This window comes from Euphorbia lathyris, chromosome 6, assembly GCF_963576675.1.
Source record: "Euphorbia lathyris chromosome 6, ddEupLath1.1, whole genome shotgun sequence".
NCBI lineage: Eukaryota > Viridiplantae > Streptophyta > Magnoliopsida > Malpighiales > Euphorbiaceae > Euphorbia > Euphorbia lathyris.
The window spans coordinates 7,580,858-7,603,295 of NC_088915.1; the positions used below are offsets into that span (position 1 = coordinate 7,580,858).

Below are 22,438 nucleotides of genomic sequence, written 5' to 3' on the forward strand. Positions count from 1 at the left end.
AGTAAATAATCTGTAAAAGGTGAAAGCTGAGTAATCTGAGTGCTGAGTTGGAAACTGACTTAAGTGTTACTTCCTAACTCACAACTGAAACAGCTCTAGTCAGCATCTGATTAAAGCTGTCTCACATCACACTCAGCCTTGCTGACCTAAAACCGAGTTAAACTATCAAACATTCAATTAAGTCAGCATTATTAAGCGAAAAAATTATATTAGTTCCTAACCCCCCCCTCTTGGAACTAATCCTATTACGTTACACGGGACCAACAGTGCTGAGGTTTCTCAACATGCTTGAAGTTGGAACTATGCGATGGACATGACATGTTGCATAGCCTACACTGAAAGCTTACCTCCGAGAATTTGGCACACTGAGTTCAGATGTTGGGCATGCTATCTTGATAGGTTTGATCGACATAATCTCATTTGAATTAGGAAATATTTAATTGATCTTAAATCACCATCAATCTGCGTTCTTACTAAAATTCAAAACATAAAATTCAATACATATCTTCCTTTTTTATAACAATTAAAGGTTTTGACATAAATAAAAATCAAAAGGAATACTGGAACTCAAGAACTCTTGAAGGAAGAAGTGAATTCTACAAAACATGGAAAACAAGAAAGTGGAGAGGAAATGGATGGACTTCACACCTCCTTTTTATAGGCTTTTAAGTTTAGGAAATCAGAATGAAGGCTTTAGTATCATCATTACATAGGTAAGATGCTCGATAAATCTTAATTAAAGATGTTATTTAATGTAAAACAAACATTTTACTTCATGCCCCCTAGTAATGGTAACACACTTTGTGACACGTGACAATGATCTATAGACGGTACATGCTGATTAAAAAGGACACTGATAATGATTTACGTGCCCTGTCAATAATCCTCCATATATTCACACATCCTCCTCTCAAGTCTACACAAGAAAGTGGGAACCACGCACTAGACGTTTCGTTCATCCTAGCTAGTTCTCATTCGGCCTTAACTAGAACTCATACCTCAGAAAAGAACCTTCAATTTTCCAAACAACTACGTTGGCGAACTTGGATAGAAGCCCTGAAGAACTTCGACTGATCGGACGAAGACGAACATCCGATAACAAACTAATAAAATAAAACTCCATATGGACCAATGCACACGTTCGGATCAAAGGCGACAATGGAAGATAACCGCTTCATAGATGTAGACTAATAGGGAAGACATGTCAATTCTAAAGAGTTGTCATTCTGATATGCACGACTTACAGTTGGTACATGTCCAATCCCAATGGTCCCACTAAAACATATACTCTCTTCCATAGTTTTACATATGTTTGTAACGCCAACTAGGCATAGAAATTGACATATTCCCAAAGTGCCCTCATGCATCTTATAAATAAAACAAGATGATTCGGCAGCTAAGGAACTCATCCCAAAACTTTAGAATTCCCTTATTCCTTATCTCCATCCTCTCAAACTCTAATAACTTAGACATCAGGATGAGGTCACTGGCCGTCAGCCCCTCCTTAGACTCCTTTTTATCTTATTGCAAAATATTACGGTTACAAATCCTACTCTAATAAATTCTTCTCAAGATTTTCCACATCATTTACCATTAATATAAATAATAAAATTATATGTTGCTTGTGAATACGAGACAAAAATAATATTAACTCGATTGGATTTACACAATTATGAGAAAAAATAAAGTTGTTTTACTAATTTGAGAATATTTTCTATGGTTACTTTGTTTTAGACCTATTTTATTTGTAATTTGTATTTATTACTATTAGATTAATTTCAATACACTAAGGGTGTGTTTGTTTCAACTTTTCGGATGAGCTTTTAGCGTTTCATTTAAAACCGCAGAAAATTTAGCATTTGGTTGGGTTTATATAACCGCCACATTTAGCATTTTCTCTGGAAACTGTAGCGGTTTGGAACTTTTCATAAACAACTATAGTTATTTGTTATTGACAAAATTATTCCTCTTATTTCCATAAAATATGTTTATTTCTTTAACATTATTTCTATTTCTATAACATAATTACCGAAAGACCAATGTTTTGTTGCGTTAAATAAATTTTTTGTTTTTATTTTTTATTTAGATTATTTTTATTAATTTGTGTAGTACAATTTTTTTATTTTATAATTTATTTGATTAATTTAAAACATACACATATTAGACATTTTAAATACTAACAACAACTGTTTAATATAATTTTACCGAACATTTATAATTAAACAGCTAACAGCAACAGTAACAACAAACAACTTACTATAACCGCAAATAACTAATAGCAGCAACAACAACTATTAGCTAACCTCTGAATAGGGATGACAATGGGTACTGTAGCCCCGGGTACCCAGCATTATCCGATCCTAATAGGACTACTCATATCCTATATAAAAGGGTATGAGATCAAAACCATTATCCGTTAGGATAATGGAGCGGGTATGGGAGTAATCCACATGGTACCCGTCACCCGCCATAACTTTTTAATATATTAAAAAATATTATTGTTTTTAGATGTAATATGTGAGATTTGAATCCGTATATTTTGTTCTTCAACTATATTCAATTTTTAGATTGATGATTTATTAAATTTATGGTTTGTTAAATTTTTAATATTTTTTATTTTATTTATTGATTCTTAACGGGTAAGAATATCTGCAAGTACCCGCAAATTAAATGGGACGAATATGAGATGCAAAAAGTATACTCGTTAAGATAATGGGACATGTACAAATAATTAGAAAAAAAACGAGTAAAAATTTAATATAAAAAACGAGTAAAAAATTAATATTGACGCTATCCATGAATACTCTCCATGTTAGCATCCATACCCGTAAACCAAATAAGCCTCAAATAACCATATAGAATCTAGACGCAAAACATCACCCGTGTGTACACTTATTGTCACCCCAATCTATTCAGAGGAGTTGTCACTGAATTTGGCGTCATGTGTGACGTCGTTTTGTAGTGTCTTTTTGGTTGACTCATGAAATTTCTTCCCGCCTGTTTTTCGTCTTAAAATTAGACATTTTGTGCAATAGAATAGACCAATAATATATCTCAATCTAACCTAGTAAGCTGGTGGGCCATATCATATCTCAATCTAACCTACTAAACTAAAATCAAAATTCAACTTTCAATATATATTGGTACACTTTATCAAAAAAAATAAATATATATATATATTGGTACACAGTTGCGTTCACATGGACCCTGATGACCACGTAAATTTGACCATTCACCGTTAGATCTAGACGAATTAAATATCAGCCTTAAGATGTTTTGAATCTCCACCTTAAGATTTTAATCCGCCTAGATCTAACGGTGAATGACCAAATTTACGTGGTCATCAGGGTCCATGTGAATGCAGTACAATGACAGTATTACTCACTTAGATCCCGAATAGCCAAATTATTAGATCTAGACTTATTTAATTTAAGCTTTACAATAAATTGAATTTTTAGTATAAGATTCTAATAAATCTCAGGATCTAGATAAACGCTACTGTATGCAAGTTGCAACAATAATATTTATATGGACCTTGAATGACTAAATGAAATTGACCATTCATTGTTAGATTTACGCTTATTAAATCTAAGCTTTATAATGTTTAGATCTCCATCATAGGATTCTAATAAACCTAAATTTAATAGTGACATTCAAGATCCATGTAAGTATTGTTTTGTAAATTTTAGGCTCAAGTTGGGTGACTCTCTGAATTTTCTGAATTTACATGGTACCTCGTTAGCTCGTTAAACATACTTGGAATCTATATAATTTGACCTATTGATCTCCTGAAATTGTCCAGTATAATGGCACTGTTTGGCAAATAGTTGTTAGCTGATAGCTTGATTATCTTTTTGGTTAACTGATTTGACTAACTGATTGTGTAAACTTGTTTGGTAAAACTTAACTGATTGCTAATAGCTGTTTGGGTAATGACAAATAAAGATAGAGATAATGTACCAAAATAGGCCTAAGGTTTTTGGGGAAGTACCAATTTAGGCTCAACATTCAAAATAGCACCAATATAGGCTTAACGTTTGGAACATAATATCAATTTAGGCTTAACGTTTACAACATAACATCAATTTAGGAATTACATTAAGCCTAAATTGATATTATGTTGTAAACGTTAAGCTTATATTGATATTATTTTGAATGTTGAGCCTAAATTGGTATTTCTCCAAAAACGTTATGCCTATTTTAGTACTTTATCCCATAAAGATATGATAAAACATTTATTTGATGCTAAATAGTACTACCTCCGTTTCATATTACATGTCATTTTATATGATCAGTACATGTTAAGTTTTTTTTTTCTACTATTAAACGCGGGTTTACAGAAATTAATTAGAATAATGAACTTATTATAGAATAAATAAATATTGGAATCAATAAATAAAGGGCAACAATATCTTTTTTGCAATATCCTTAATTTCTATATAATTCTCTAAAAAGACATGTAATATAAAATGGAGGGAGTAATAATTAAGGGTAAAAATATCATTAAAAAGATATGGAGTAATAAGCTAATTGAAAAAAAAAATCCTAAAATGAACATTTTTCAAAATTAGTTTTTTTTGGACAAAATAAGCTTTTTTAAATCTTTTTTCATCAAACATTGTTACTAGAGATTTGTCCAGTCAAAATTTCTAAAATGGTTCAAATCTCTAATTTTATTCCAAAAAACTATGTACCAAATATGATCAATATATTCATCACCTCCACTTATATTGTTCGGTTTGTCAAAATCCACACTTATTTTGTGACGTGGACATAAAAAAATTAATCATTTTACGAGAAAACTAAAAAACTAAACGAAAGTGTAAATTCAGAAAGTCAATCTAGCTGTCTTTTAGCCAAGTTGGAAATGCTTTTGGTGTATTAAACCTAAATTTTAAATGTGCCAAATACAAAACATCTATTATGACGAGCTAAATTACTGCTTTTTAGTTAGGATATCCCGCAATAATGAGTCACAATATTCACATTTCAATTAACTTTTTGTATTAACCAACTCAACGACCCTTACCATTTTTATTTTATTTTTTAACTTTGCCGACCAACATTTTAGCATAGCACGTCTTTCACATGTTGCTAAATGTTTTTAGGAGAATTTCTACCTACATACGCGCATTTTATTTATCTGTCATTTTTTACGCGTTTAGCTATGATTGTTGAATAATTGTATTATGCAATTATATATTTTGAAAAGAACTCAATTGAATACGAATCGATAGGGTTAACGAGTCGCACCGATACCAAACCTAGACAGGATTGATATTGGCTCGTTAATATCTTAAGTCGAGTCCTTTCAAACTGAGTCGAGCTTGACCGAGTTTTAACCGAACCAAGCTATCATTGAGCTTTAACCAAACTCATCATACAAGCATATAATAAGTAATATAAAAAACAATAAATAACATCTCTATAATATAGTCCACATAAATTTAAAAGATGAAAAAAATCACATATCATTGACGAATTTCAAAAAATAGTAGCTGAGACGATGATAAATAAATGAGCCAGAAAGAAATACTTAAGCGGCAGTTTAAGGTCTAAATCCAAGATTTGGACCTAAGTTGATCAAGCTCGTAAAGAATTAAGAGTGAAGAGACTCGGTAGCGAAGGAAGTTTCTTTGGAGCTGTCTAAGTGGACACTTGGACCAATAGCTATTCCGGATCCCAAAGGCATGCTCTCAGCTCCCCCTTAATGCGGAGCAAGAGGAAATGTAGGGTCTGAACCCAATAGAGAGCTGTCGCGTATAAAGATACACAAACTCTGTGTAAGTAATTAAATTGACTATAAATATCTTGGGAATCAAAGTCACAGGTACGTAATTCATAATATTATCTCTCCTATTCGACTGTTTTCAAGTATATTTCGTACTTACTTAAGTACTATTCTAACTTAGACATCAGAAAGGGTTCGCTGGAACTTCAACCCCTTTTCTGACTATTTACTGTTATCTCAAGTCACGGGAGACAGTTAAGAGGCTGAATTCAATAAGGAAGATATCAGTAGCTATTATGTGGCCGGAGAAGACAAGCTCACAAATCACATATGATCTTGTTGTTAGCGTGATTGCATATGAACGATAATTGTCTTTTAATGTGGATTAGAGAGAGAATTTGGTGATTGAGAAACTAATTAGTATTTAGCGTTTATATTTTTTACTTTGAATTCCTAATTTTCCAGACTAGCTAAATTACTAGAGAATCTGTTAAGTGTTTTTTTTTTTTTTACAAAAGTCACGAGTTGTGACTAGTTAAGAATTAGAGTAAACTAATTACTTATTTTCATTTTTTTTCTCATGGTCATTAATTATTTTATTTTGAATTAAAGATTAATAAATAAATATAGTAATTAAAAGATAATTGAACCTATTCGCGAGCTTTTGAGCCGAACGTAATGAAGCTTGGGTTCAGGTTCGTTAATACTCGAGCCGATTTTGAACTTGATCCGAGCCATATCGAGCCAAACCTAATGAAGCTCGAGTTCAAGCCCATTAATGCTCGAGCCGATTTTGAACTCGATCCGAGCCGTATCGAGCCGAACTTAATAAAGCTCGGGTTCAGGCTCGTTAATGCTCGAGCCAATTTTGAACTCGATCCGAGCCGTATCAAGCCGAGCCTAATGAAGCTCGGGTTCAAGCTCGTTAATGCTCGAGCCGATTTTGAACTCGATCTGAGCATTATCGAGCCGAGCCTAATGAAGCTCGGGTTCAGGCTCGTTAATGCTCGAGCTGATTTTGAACTCGAACCGAGCCGTATCAAGTCAAACCTAATAAAACTCGGGTTCAGGCTCATTAATGCTCAAACCGATTTCGATCCGAACCGTATCGAGCCGAACTTTAACTAAACCGAACTCAAAATATTTGCGAACTACCCTGACTCATTAAAACCCTGACTCATTAAAACCCCTACCAACAACTAACAATAATAGTAAACAATAAATCAAACAGACTTAAAAAAAAGAGTCAAGAAATGACACTGATAAACTTCATCTTCTCCAATTTTTATACATTTTCAAGTATATTACAGTTGGAATTTCCAACACAATTAAGTAAAATTTGACCTTAACCATCAAATCTAATCCTTATCTATCTATTTCTTCATCTGTATCAGGGGCAAACGCAGGATAAAGTTACAGAAAGGCCGGGCCGGCTGGAGATTTTGACGGGTCCCTCCGGTCCGCCCCCGTGTATCATTCATTCTTCAAAAACTTCACCACTGCTATACTTAAACACCTCTTTTGATTTACAAAACCTCATCAGAAAATACCATCCAATAGCTCCAATAGTCATCAAACCACTAACCAGATAAACAATCTTTGTAGCAATAACCATAATCAGAACCAAAAAACAAGATGGAATCAGACACATAATCACCAATCCAGGCAGCTTCATAGGCACTTTATAAGGCCTCTTCAATTCAGGCAATTTCCTTCTCAACCAAATAAAAGATGAAAACTCCAACAACATTCCCAAACTATACAAGAAGTTAGCTGATGAGATTATGTCAGTAAAATCCATGTATGAGACCCCAATTGTGATCAATGTAGAAATAAGTATCCCAAACCATGGAGTATTGAACCATTTTGATCTAACCCCAAAGAATTTAGGGACTAACCCTAAATCAGCCATGCCAATTACCTGATAAGCACTGCTGCTCAATTGAGCTTCAAATAGACCTATTGCAGATAAAACAGCCCCAATTTCAATCCAATATTTGAGCCATTTTCCTGCAATGATTTCAGCTGCTGTGGCATGAAATCCTGAGTCCCAGTCATTCTGATCAACTGAAACAGCACCAATTACAGCAAATAGAGGGATTAAGTAAGACACACAAGTGAAAATTACAGCACAAAATAGAGCTTTTGGGAATGTTTTTCTAGGGTTTTCTACTTCTCCTGCTAAAGTACTAACATTATCCCAGAAATTCAAGTTCCAGAATAGGGTATTGAAGAATAATGTCCAATCCTTTTTCACATCTTTTTGCCCTAAATTGACCCATCTATGAGGTTTAATTTTAGGGATTGCAATTACAGACATGATTATGAAAGGGGAAAGTGAAATTACACCTAGAAAAACAGCAAAATAACCCACAACAGCTAACCCAGTAAAATTCAGAAACGAAAGAACCAAAGTTGAGATTAACAGAGCAATTTTTCTCTGCCAACCAGAGCCAAAAACAGGAAAAACTTTCTCCAAATACTCAATACAAAGAACAGGAAACGCAGCAATGTTTATAACCCCACTGAGGAATTTCCACGAACCCATTAAAGACCCACAAAACGGGCCAAAAGCACGATCAGCCCAGATAACAAAACCGCCGTCGCCGGGATAAGCAGTAGAAAGTTCAGCAGTAATAAGAGCTTCAGGAACACTCCATATGAACGGAAAAATTAGGAATCCAAGAAGAGCATAGAGAGGTCCTGCTGCTTTAACAGCGGGTTCTTCTCCATAAGGACCACCTGCAACTTCGAAATAAATGAGGAATATGAGTGGGATTAGAGTGAGTTTTTTGGGGATTTTTGCGGCGGTGGTGGCGGTGACAGGGAGGTGTTGATTTTGGATTGGTGAAGTATGCATAGTGGGGTTCTTGATTTTGCGGCGAATTTGGGTTGAAATTGAGTTTTTTTATTAAGAGAAGAGAGGAGTAACGGAGAAGGATTGGAAATTTGGGGGTTGTTATTTATTCATGGCGAATCAAAGAGAAGATGGTCAAATCTAGATAGAAGTTGTAATGGAGAAGGAGACTTCCGACACTTTGCTGCAATTTCAAGCGTATGATTATCAAATTAGAAATATACGCATGTTTTTTTTTTTTAAATAATTTATTAGGATTTACATTTGGAATAAGGTGCCCGAAAAAAGGTTAAGGTGCAAAAATACCCCTAACGTTTTGGGTCAGGAGCAATTTTACCTCATAACGTTTAAAATGGTGTAATTTTATCGCTAATGTTGGAAGCCAAGAGCAATTTTTCCCCTAACGTTAATAAATTGGGTCAATTTGAGAAATAATTCATCAAACTGTCTTCTCGGTCATGAATCTTGTTATCTACACTTTATACGTGTGTCATTTTATCAGTAACAAATCACAAACATTCATTGGGATGTGAAAAAAATATACTGTCTTATTGTACGGATTAGACAAAAAAAATTCAAAAAATCCACTGAATTTATAAATATTAGTCTCAAATTCTATTATTAAATTATAAAAAACATGAAATTCTTTTTTTAGAACAAATTATTATGCAATTGGTGTAGAATAATGAACAAAAATATATGTGTTTTATAATAGTGCCTGAAATTGACTCAATTTATCAACGTTAGGGGTAAAATTGATATTGACTTCCAACATTAGGGTTAAAATTGTACAATTTTAGACGTTAATGGTAAAATTGCTCCTGATCCACACGTTAGAGGTATTTTTGCACCTTAATCCAAAAAAAAACTTAATACATCATTTTCCCCTAAACTTATCTAAAATGGTTGATTGGTCTCCTGAACTTTTAAATATATCGATAGCTTCCTGAACTTGCATAAAATATTCAGTTAGCCTCCAGAACTTGCTTAAAATGTAATCAATTAATCACTCGGTTGTAAAAAAATAAGTTAAATGAGTAAGATACGTTGCACGCATCTTAAAAAAGTAAAACGACCAAGATTGGGGTATGCGATTATAATATTAGAGAAAAAAATATTTTATAGTTGAATAAGTAAGAAATTCTTTTTTAAACATGTTTTAATCTATTTTGTGAAGTATGTAATAACATTCTAAGGCACGTGTAACATATCTTACGCATTTGACTTACTTTTTTACAACCGAATGATTAATTGATTACATTTTACGTAAGTTCAGGGGGGCTAACAGAACATTTTATGCAAATTCAAAAGGCTATCGAGACACTTTGAAAGTTCGGGGGGCCAATCAACCATTTTGGACAAGTTCAGAGGGTAAATAATGTATTAAGCCAAAAAAATTTTCTTACAACCAATAGTAATTTTATTCTTAGGATCTGTTTGGTTCAGCTGTTATCTAATAGTTGTTCAGTTGCTGTTAACTGTTTGCAGTTGCAGTAAATTGTTAGTTGTTGCTGTTAGTGGTTCGTTATTAGTTGTTTAATTATTAGTGTTTGGTAAAATTAAATTGAACTGTTACTGTTCGGATTTAAAATGTCTAATATAAAAAAATTATATGTTTGTGATATTTTCTAATGGTGATAAAATGATGCACATGTGAAGTGTAGATGACAATATTCATGACCAAGAAGACAGTTTGATAAATTATTTCTCAAATTGACCCAACTTGTCAATGTTAGAGGTAAAATTGCTCTTGACTGCCAACATTAAGGGATATACAGTAAACCTCTATAAATTAATAATGTTGGGACCATGAAATTTTATTAATTTGAGAGTTATTAATTAATCGATAAATTAATAATTATTAATTTATAGAGTGATTTGAATTTTTTTTTAAAATAAATTTTAAATTACTAATTTAGATAAAGTTTTTGTCTAAAATCAAATGAACAAATAAAATTAAATGTGTCACATCGAATTTAGAGGAAACAACCACTGAAGACATTTATGAACTCTAGGGAATGATTGGTCAGTTTGGTTACCGCAATCCAATGGATTTCAATCAAATATTGGATTATCTAGGTGAAAACAATGAATGCTCACAAGTCCGAAGTTTAGAAGAAACTGTGTCGAGCGTTATGTAAAATTCAATTGAGGATGAAGCTGAAGATGATTCGGTACCTTTGAAATCAGTCACAAGAAAGAAAACAATTACAGCATCATCCACTTTTTACAATTTTTTGTTACAGTTTGACAAGGATACACCGGAACTTTTGAATGCACTGAGAATAGTTAAAGATGAAATTCAACTAGATTTAAATTTCAAGAAAAAACAAAATACTGTAGATTCATATTTTGCTAAATTATCCTAAGTACATATATCTATATATATTTCACATATATATTTGAGAAATTATTAATTTATAGAGGTAATAATACAATGTATTTATAAAGGTTGTTCCAGAAAATTATTATCTTTTTAATTTATTAAAATTGATCATTTTTTGAACTGGTCCAAGTCGGGACCAGAATAAATTATTATTTTAAAGAGTTTATTAATTTATCGAGTATTAATTTATAGAGGTTTTACTGTAATTGCATCATTTTAGATGTTAAGGGTAAAATTGCTTTTAGCTATAAACGTTATGGGTTTTTTTTGCACCTTATCCTATTATAAATTTAAAAATGTGTTACACAAATTAATAAAAATAATCTATAAAAAAAAATATTGGACGCAACAAAACTTTGTTCTTCCCGTAATTATGTTGTAGAAATATAAATAATGTTAAAGAAGAAACATATTTTGTGAAAATAAGAAGGATAATTTTGTAAATAACAGCGGTTTATGATAAGCTCCAATTATGAGCTTTTCGTGAAAAGTTCAAAAACGCTGCAATTTTTCGAGAAAATGTTAAGCGATGCGGTTATATAAACCTAACCAAACGCAATATTTCCTACGGTTTGGAGTGAAACGTTAAACGCTCTTCCGAAAAACTAAAACAAACACCCCCTAATGTCTAAAATTGTGCAATTTTACCCCTAACATTGATATATAAGAGTAATTTTTACCTCTACCGTTGACAAATTGGATCAATTTCAGATATTATTAAAAAAACAGATATTTTGTTCCTTATTCTGCAAAAATACCTCTAACGTTGCAAAAATTACCCATATGACTAAGATTCTTAGAAAAGTATCAATATGAGATACACATACAAAATAACATCAATATAGTGTTAACATTTAAAAAAAAAAAAGTACTAATTTAGGTCTCGATAGCGAAATGTGACACGTCGTTCATATTACTCCATTAAGTTCTGATTTCTCTCTCCACATGCAATTGACAGAACTTGACGGAATAGTATGAACGAACGTGTCACGTTCCGTTAGTTATTGATGTCTAAATTGATGCTCCATTTTAAACATTAGGTCTATATTTGTGTTATTTTATACGTAAAAGCTAAATTAATATTTTCCTAAAAATTAAAGAAGTATGGTACTTTATCCCTTTATTTTTTAGTTCGTTAAACCTTTATCTTTTATTTTGGCATATTAAATTTATATTTTATCATATTAAACACGTATATATACAAATTACTTTTTATGTAATTGAATGATTAATTAATTATATTTTAAATAAATTAAGGATTATTGTTAAGCAAGTTGAAAGATGTCCAAACATTTTAAAAATTCAGAATCCAATCAAAATGATATCATTAAAGCTAAATTTAATTCACCAAAATCATAATAACGACAAATGTGAATATATTTATTTTGCCTTTTTAATTTCTATTAATAGGAGGAAAGATAAGATGCCATATAAGAATAGTTGAATGGTCAATTAAGATATTTTCAGATCATGGTTGTAAAAGTTACATCGGTCAACTCAAGCTTATGAAAATAGAAAATAAATATTTTATTTTGTATTTTTTATTTATAAAAGACGAAAAATTTGGTGGCATATACGACTAATTGAGTGGCCAATTAAAGATCTTTGTGATCATCTTTGTCAAAATCAGATCCATCGTAATAAATAAAAATAGACTTAATACATCTGAAATTGTCTAAAAAGTTTGATTCGCCTCCTAAATTTTTAAAATATCCTGATAGCTTTTTGAACTTACATAAAATATTCAGTTAGCCTCCTCAATTTATGCAAAATGTAATTAATTAATCACTCGGTCGCAAAAAAGTAAGTCAAAATGCAGAAGATGTATTGTAGGGGTCTTAAAAAAAAAAAAAACGACCAAAATCGGGATATACAGTTCTAATATTAAAGAAGACAAGTTGTATAATTGAGCAAATAATAACTTCAGTTTTAATTTATTTTTAAATTATGTATAACATTCTAAGACGCGTGTAATATATTTTTCGCATTTAACTTACTTTTTTACGACTGAGTGATCAATTGAACGGTTCGATGTGACAATTAAATAACAGTCAAAATAAATAAATAAAACTCTTTTAGAAGATTCGACGTGACAGTTAAATAACAATCAAACCAATTTTTTTTAATTTTCAGAAACGTAAGGCTAAAATTGATCTTATTTGAAAACGTTAATTCAAAATGTAATGTGACTATGGGCCCGTTTGGTTGCTACTTTTCATGCTCCTTTTTGCCTTTTCATTTCAAAAGGGAGAGTTTTAGGTGTTTGGTTAGTGATCTCTTGTTTACCTTTTAAATCTGAAAAGCAGCATTAGGTGTTTGGTTAATGACTTCATGTTTGCCTTTCACACCTGAAAAGCAGCTTTTTACAAAAGCAGAGAATCTCTGCTTTTTTAAAAAGCAGCTTTTTCAAAAAGCAAACAACAAACCGTAACAGCAAACAGCAAACCGTAACAGCAAATGACAACAGCAAACAGCAAACCGTAACAGCATACAGCAACAACAAACAGTAGGTAAAACAAACAGGCCCTATAACGCCCTAAGTTAAACTGTAAAAAATATAATTTCAAACTCACATTTAAACAAATAAAATAGCTGCCTGCTTATATTCGTTTTTTTTTGGTAGGAAAAGAAAAGAAAAACAAACAAAAGACCGCTCAACCCGGGATAGCCTAGGAAAACTGACTCCCACCGCATCCTCCAAGATCAAAGAAGAGATGAAGACTGGAGAAGAAGCAAAAACAGAAAGCCCCAACATTCTTAAATGACCTTCAACCGCAAGGCGGTCCGTAACACGATTTTGCTCCCTATAAATATGAGCAAAACTAATAGACTCAAAGGAGTCGCCAATCCTTCTAATGCCTTTAATTAAGTTATGGCTATTTAGGCAAATAACATTGTTATCCGAAATCATATTAACCGCCTCAAGGTTATCTGACTCAACAAGAAGCTTCTTGATCCACAGATTCTTAGCAAGCTTCAGACCAGAGAAAATTCCCTAAAGCTCTACGGAAAAGGACGAACCAATACCCAAATTCTGAGAGAAACTAGAAACCCACCTGCCGCCATCATCTCTCAGAACCCCTCCAGCAGCAATTCTCCCGTCCCTCAAACAAGAGCCATCGGTGTTAAGCTTAACCACACCTTCTCTCGGCCTACACCAGCCTAACAGATGGACCTCCTTTCTCTGAACAGCCCTAGCCAAGGGGTCCTCAGCAAAGCTATCAACCAGGGTGCTAATTTTTTTGGAAAAGAACTCTAAGACATTTGGCAAAGTCACCTTCTCTCCTCCAAACACCTCCTCATTTCTCCACCTCCAAATCTGATGGCACACTACCGCGAATAAAAGAACACCCTGAATAAACTCAGCTAGAAGCTTACCATTTACCCCATTCACAAACCAATCATTCTCAGAGTAGGCTAAAAAAGAAGGAAGAACATTCATAGGGAGAACTCTCTTCCATCGTTTAACATTATGGTAGAGGCTATGCTTACTTTGTTTTTGACAAAGTAAGTCTTACTTTGTTTTTCCCACCATTAGATGAACTTACTTTATCAAAGTCCACCATCATCTAATGGTGAAAAACACAAAGTAAACCTTACTTTATCAAAAACAAAGTAAGCATAGAAGGCACCTTCATCTATAGTGGTGTTTTGGTTGATGAGAACTTCTTGCTCTGTATCTCTTTATCTTTTTGGCCCATTATATCAATCACTGGGCTATACGACCATCCCTAACCCTCCCCGACCTGCTGGGTGGTTAAATATTGTTACATTTCATTAAATAATATGAAAATTCTGTGTATTGATTTGTCTTCTATGAATTTATATGATACTATGTAACATTGTTGTTAAAATCTTACAATTCACGATTCAAATAGTACGATTCGATTCAATTCAAACTCTATTTTGAGCCGAATCTATAGATGAATCTAAAATGTAACAGAATATTACGATTCGAGATTCGAATCATACCATTCGATTCAGCTCTATTTCGAGTCGTATCTTCATCACTGTTCATCAAAAACTTCAACAACACTAACTTCTAAATCCACTATCCTCTAGTCTGATTGTTATTTATCAAGTTATCAACTCAAACTAGCCAGGGCCGGTTCGGGACTACTTGAGACCCTAGGCGAAATATAAAATATGAGCCCTTAGAGCATCTCCAAGAGACTCTTAGTGAGCTCTCTAAAAATAATATAAATAATTGACTCTTAGTGATTTAAGAGTGGCTAAGATATATCATCTCCAACAATGCTCCTTATATTCACTCCTTATTTATTATTTTATTATTAAGATTATTCTTTATTGTTACATTACCAATAGTGTGAGGAGAGAGACACATCAATAATAAATTATTAATAAAAAATGAAGTTAGGAGGCACTAAGAGGTGGAGAGAGACTCTCTATTAATAGAGAGGATGAAGAGGCTCTTAGTGATTTGAGGAGCCACTAAGAGGCTGTTGGAGATGAATTTTCATTCTCCCTCCTCAAATTTTAACTTAAGAGCCAACTTAAGAGGCTGTTGGAGATGCTCTTATATACAAGCAAAACTATAAAAATAAATAGATGTATTTAAGTATAATATGGGCCCTTAAGAGCTCTTTTTTGTGATTGTACGAATTCTTCGGCTCTTTTTTTCTTTTGTCTTTTTTCATAACCAGATTCATATTTTCTCTTCATTATAAATTGCAATTTTCAATTTGAATAAAGAAAATATACAAAAATAACAAACAAAATATGGAAACTATAAAAAATATAGCAAAGTCACCTAAAGAAACATCAAAAGAAGTGTTAAATGGGGAACAATAATTTTATACTCCCTCCATTTCAAAATAATTGTCACTTTTGATCAAATTTTTCCATTTCATATTATTTGTCAGGTTTAGTTTCCAATGCAACTTTTTCCTATTTTACCCCTATTAATGAGCTTAATATTAATTACACTTTTTGCTATTTTAAGTTTTCAATATATGGAGAGAGGTTCAATTTAATGAGAGACACAAAAAATGATAATTATTAATGAAGAGAGATAGATGGTATTCTAGTCCATGTTGCATAAATTTAATGCAAATCAATCATTTCCTTAATATGTGTGCTTTGGTTAAATGTGACAATTATTTTGAAATGGAGGGAGTACCTGATAAGATGAATCAATGAACAAAAATCAATCCAGATTAGAATAGTTGAGCAAAATTGTAAGTGAGTATGAAGAAGAACTTGTAGAGAACCAGATTAGAATAATTATAGTTGAGCATAATTGTAAGTGAATATAAAGAAGAACTTGTAGTAGAGAAATTTAATTGTAAAGAACTCAATTTATAAGAACTGATCTTGTCTTTTCAAGTTTTTGAACGTTAGAAAACTGATACAATTGAATGTGTTTTCTTTTCCAAGTCTCTGATCAAACACAAAAAGATGAGATAATGATATACTTACTAGCATTTAGTCAATTGAGTGTGACCTCTTTTATCCTTTCAAAAATAAAATATGGCAATATTTTGTACTTTCCAATCTCCACATTAAATGAAATTGACAATTTTTTTTATTTAAAATCTTATATATGTAGCAAATTTATCCCAGCTCTTTTTTTTTTACCAATTAACCAAACTAACCTATATATTACTATAATAATATATATGAAGCCCTAATTTTTAGGGGGCCCTAGGCAATTGCCTAGGTTGCCTAGAAGCTCAGCCGGCCCTGAAACTAACTAGCTTCATTCCATCATTATCTTTTTTTTTTGGCTTAACACATCATTTGCCCCCTGAACTTGTCCAAAATGGTTGATTGCCCCCCTGAACTTTCAAAGTGTCTCGATAGCTCCCTGAACTTGCATAAAATGTTCAGTTAGACCCCTGAACTTGCATAAAATGTAATCAATTAATCACCCGGTTGTAAAAAAGTAAGTTAAATGCGGAAGATATATTACACGCATCTTAAAAAAAGTAAAACGACCAAAGTCGGAGTATGCGATTATAATATTAGAGAAGAAAATGTTTTATAGTTGAATAAGTAAAAAATTCTTTTTTAACATGTTTTAATCTATTTTGGGAAGTATGTAATAACATTCTCAGGCACGTGTAACATATCTTCCGCATTTGACTTATTTTTTCACAACCGAATGATTAATTGATTACATTTTACGCAAGTTCATGGGGCTAACTGAACATTTTATGCAAGTTCAGGGGGCCAATCAACTATTTTGGACAAGTTCAGAGGGCAAATGATGTATTAAGCCTTTTTTTTTTTGATAAAGTTCATTCCATCATTATCAAGTTGACAACAAAGTAAAAAAAAAGAGTCAAAAGCTCAAACTCTTAGTCTCCACTAAGTTATTGAATGGAGTCCGATTTGTGAATTAGTTTTATTAGGATTGCATTTGCATTAGATTTGAATTGGAAGTACTTAGTTGATATGATTTCTTTTTTATAATATTATGAATTTGAACTGAATCTGACAATTCACGAGTCACAATTCACAAAATGTGTATTTCGATTCACTAGTCGAATCTCGATTTGACAACTCTGCTCTATTGTGTCAAGTATTTAGAGTAATTGAAAGTAGGGGTGGCAATTCCTTTGAATATGATTAATAAACTGGATATGTTCAGGTAGTCAACGATTTAGTGGGTATGCCCTGCTGTTGTTTTGAAGTTCAGTTGATACTAAGCTCTTCCATGGTTATTGCGTTTTGTGTTTATAATTGTCATTCAAAAAAATGGTGTGTTCCCTTCATCCCATTTCCAGTTGCAAATAATATAAAATTGAATTCTTTAGAAGTTGTGAGGTTTCTTTGTTAATTTGATAACGCTATATGTTGGAAATATCGTCCAGCAAATTTGTGATTTCATATTTGCAATTTAGATGTATTAATTCGCTATTTTTCTACTGAAATGAATTGAGGCTATTTTTCTATTTTTCTAATGCTTGCAATTTAGTTGTAACTTTCATAGGTGGAGTTGTGACTTACCATTATAGCCTTTATCACTTTTTTTTAGTTTGTAACTAAAATAAGTTACAAACTTTTACTGAATAGAAAAAAGAAAAAGCCAATAAAACAAATAGGGGAGTGGACTTCACGGGAGGTGTCAAATGCACTGCATCTGGCGCGTGTCTGACACGCGCCAGGTGTGGCGCGTCAGACGCCTCCCAAAGCAACAATTATTGCTGCTTTACTTTTTGGTTTTTTACGGCCTGAGTCACTGCTTTTTAATTAAACTATTTTTTATACCCAATAAAATTCTAAAGTAACAACCTATCCTATTGCTATGTTACTTTTAAGTTGTTACTTTCCCATGTGTCACTTAGAAAATCACAAGGTTGTAACTTAGGACTGGAGATGCTCTTAGGACACTAAAATCCAATTTGGATTTTCTGATTTTTCGAACAAAACATCAATCAATGGTTGAATTCAAATCGGAATTTTGATTCAATTTCAATTTGAGTAAGCCTTTTTTTCTGGTTCTAAGATCAGTGGTTAGAGCATCTCCAATAGCCTCTTAAGTTGGCTTTTAAGTTAAAATTTGAGGAGGGAGAATGAAAATTCATCCCCAACAGCCTCTTAGTGGCTCCTTAAATCACTAAGAGCCTCTCCATCATCTCTATTAATAGAGAGCCTCTCTCCACCTCTTAGTGACTCCTAACTTTATTTTTTATTAATAATTTATTATTGATGTGTCTCTCTCTTCACACTATTGGTAATGTAACAATAAAGAATAATCTTAATAATAAAATAATAAATAAGGAGTGAATATAAGGAGCATTGTTGGAGATGATATATCTTAGCCACTCTTAAATCACTAAGAGTCAATTATTTATATTATTTTTAGAGAGCTCACTAAGAGTTTCTTGGAGATGCTCTTAGAGGTCGCGTTTTTTCAAATTGTTTTTCATTATTAAGAAAAGGTAACAAAGATGAAATACGAGCTTGTTTTATAGCAATAGTAATGAATCGTTTTTGTTTTAAACTCAAAAAACGTTCCATACTGACTGCCACATCATCTCTACAAAGCTAATAGAATCTTGTGGCGTATAGATGCTATTGCTTCCTTTCCATCCTCACTAGGACAGGAAGCCTTTGTAAAAGCTGCTATTTGTCCTTCTCTTCCATCTAGGAGGGATATTTTCTGTAATACTCATTTCTGACCCCTACCTCTTAGGTACCCGGCTTTAGGCTTAGTTATTCTGTAATGGCTTTAGTCTGTAGGCTCAGACCATATAAATTGGTCTGTTGAACAAAATCCAAGTCGAATGTTGTCTCTCGACCTTACGACCAATATGAGAAATAGAATGGATTCCTCCTATCAAGCCCATGCCAGCAACAAGTCCCGATGAATCCAGATACTACAATTGGATTAATAGGCTCCGAAAACGTATCCCAACCTTGTGACCAATGTGAGAAATAGAATGGATTCCTCCTATCAAACCCATGCCAGCAACAAGGCCCGATGAATCGGTTGAAACACCTTTCCACATGATTTTGATTTGACAAAATTATTTAAGTTAATCCATGATCAAGGGGCAATTAAATTTAAGTGCTTTGATTTAATTGTACTAATATGTTTGTTCAATGTTGAGTATAAGTATAAATGAAAACAGAAATAAAAAGTAAGACAAGACGAAGTCAGCATGAGAACACAACACAAACTCAGTGGAGTGCAACTCAGCATAATAGAAGAAAAGTCATCTTCAGAACAAATGCTTAAAGATGAAGCTGACCAAAGAAGCTGAGTGGAACGCAACTCAGTATCAAAGAAGAAAAGTCTTCCTCTAAACTAATGCTTGCAGACGAAGCTGACCACGGAAGCTGAGTAAGAATATGACTCATAAACAAAGAACAAAAGCAACGTCAATACAGTCAAGCTGAGTGTTCGTCAGGACAGCACGAATGATCCGTTTGCTAGAAGACAAGATCCGACAACTGTCTGCACCAATAATAGAAACCTTGGAATTACGCACAGAGTCAATTTCGAGATGCATGGGTCAACTGTCCGTTAGCTAAAAGACGAACTGGCACTAGAAGACGCACCTGTAAGAAGAAGACAACCCTGACGCCTGCTAATTTCAGACGACAGGATTGGCCTGCAAATCTGAAGATGACCAGAACAATGACGCAAGAAAGAGCCGTTTGAATCCAACGGATAATTCTAGATTCAAATCATTAGAGCTTCAGACCTCAACTATAAAAGGACAAGTTCATTCTTGGATCCTTTGCCGATTGCCGAAATACAAAAGAGAAAAAGAGCATATACATACAAAGCACATTCAAACAAGAAAAAGATCTTACACCAAACTTCCATTTCTGTGTAAAAGCTAGATTCATTTTGTAATCATCTAAAGTGTTCTTCATCTAGAAAGAACAAGTTTGTATCAATTGTAAAATTGAGAGAGTTGTGATGAGTATTCGGTTTTAAGTACTCAGTGGTAGAGAAATCTAGGTGTTCGGTTATAGCACTTAGTAGGAGTTGAGTAGACGAATAGAGGAAGGTACTCTTGCATATTCAACTGCCTTGTAAACGGTTTGTGCTCTACCTTTAAAGAGCTCAGTATTGGATTGAAAAAGCTCGGAGGGACTCTGGGGACTGGACGTAGGCGGAGAGGCCAAACTAGGATAAGTCGTGCTGAGTAATTTCTAACTCTCTCTCTCAATATATCTATTTATGTGTTGCTTGATTAAATTGCTCAGGATATAAATTGTAAAAGCTGACACTGAGTAATCTTGGTGCTGAGTTGGAAGCTGACCTCAAGTGTTAATTCCCAACTCACAAGTAAAACAGTTCTAGTCAGCATCTGACTAAAGCTGTCTTACATCTCTCGGCCGTGCTGACCTAAACTAAGTTAAGTAAATTAAAGAATTGATTAAGTCAGCATAATTAAGCTAAAAAGTTACATTAGTTCCTAACCCCCCCCCCCTTGGAACTAATCACACGGGACCAATAAGTGGTATCAGAGCTCAGTAGCTCACTACTCAAAGATATAACTATCTTGAGCTGATCTCGATAAATGGTTGAGAACAACACTCGTTTCCTTCCAGGAAATCAAACAACACAGATACTCCCTGAGGGATTATCAATTAGTCGGCCACCCTTGTTTTTCGGATCAAACTATACATTTTGGAAAAATAGGATGAAGAACTTTATTCAAGCTACCAACATGAGTGCGTGGCTTGCAATAGTTCAAGGCCCATATGTGCCTTACAAAACAGTTGACAACGAAAAAGTTGTCAAAAGTGAAACTGAGTGGTCAGAAGATGACCTTAAAAAATTACAAAATAATACTTCGGCTATCAATATGCTTCACTGTGCGCTAGATGCTGCAGAGTATAACAAAATTTCAAGTTGTGAGTCAGCACAGGAAATATGGAAGAAGCTCGAAGTAACCTATGAAGGCACGAGCAAAGTCAAGGAATCTATAGTGAATCAGCATATGAGGCTATACGAGCTGTTCGAGATGAATGAAAATGAAGACATCTCAGAGATGAACTCAAGATTCACAAATATCATTAATGAGCTCAAACGACTTAGCAAGAACTTCACAGAAGAAGAGCAGGTGAAGAAAATCTTGAGGAGTCTACCCAAAAGCTGGCAAGCTAAGAAAACAGCTATGGAAGAAGCTCAGGACTTGACCACGTACAAATACGACGAGCCGATCAGATCTCTGCTGACTCATGAGATCTCTATGAAAAACTTCGAAGAAAAAGAAAAGTCAGAAGACAAGAAGCAAAAATCTCTTGTCATGAAAACTGACTCAACCGAAGCTGACTCATCAGATGATGAGGAGATGGCCATGTTCACAAGGAAGATGGAGAAGCTGTTCAGAAAGAGTGACAAGAACAGCAAAAGGCCATTCAGAAGAAGCGACAAATACAGAGCTGAGTCCAGCGATAGCAGATACAAAAAGGACAGCTCAAAACCTGTCACATGCTTCGAGTGCCATCAAACTGGGCACATTAAGTCAAGCTGTCCCAACTTAAAGAAAGAAAAGAAGGGAAGCAAAAAGGCAATGGTAGCCACATGGAGTGACAGTGATGAGTCAACCTCATCAAAAGCTGATGCAAATGAGACAGCAAATATATGCTTCATGGCCGATGACGCTGCTGACCAATGCCAATCTGAGCAAGCTGACCTCTCAGATGATACTGGCCAAGAGGAACACTCCAATGAGGTAACATCTCTGCTCTTGCTTAGAAATGAAATGGTTAACGCCCTGAGTGATCTATATACACTGACTAAAAAGTGTAACAAGAAAATAAAGACACTCAGCAGGCGATGTGATGAGATTGAAGAGGTCAAACTGAGTGACCTCCGATATCTTCTCCAAGACAACACCAGGCAAGATGAAAATTTAAAAGTCATGCATGGTTTTGTCTCGGAAGTCCAAACTGAGTCAAAGAAGCTTAGAAATGACATCACAACCATACAGAACCAGCTGAGCAAATCGGCTAAGAAAGGGTTCTATCCCAA

The 22,438-nt window shown here is 33.6% G+C and overlaps 1 protein-coding gene across 1 annotated transcript; it reads right to left on the minus strand.

Moving 5' to 3' along the window:
- Positions 1-6,985: 6,985 nt before the first annotated feature.
- LOC136233549 (probable polyamine transporter At3g13620) lies at positions 6,986-8,778 on the minus strand. The gene has a single exon (XM_066023254.1). It carries the CDS (start codon positions 8,589-8,591, stop codon positions 7,209-7,211), a length of 1,383 nt encoding a protein of 460 aa, XP_065879326.1. The 5' UTR covers positions 8,592-8,778; the 3' UTR covers positions 6,986-7,208.
- Positions 8,779-22,438: the final 13,660 nt, after the last annotated feature.

Excerpts from the sequence above, each read along its gene's own strand:
- LOC136233549 (XM_066023254.1), bottom strand. The coding sequence starts at position 8,591 with ATGCATACTTCACCAATCCAAAATCAACACCTCCCTGTCACCGCCACC.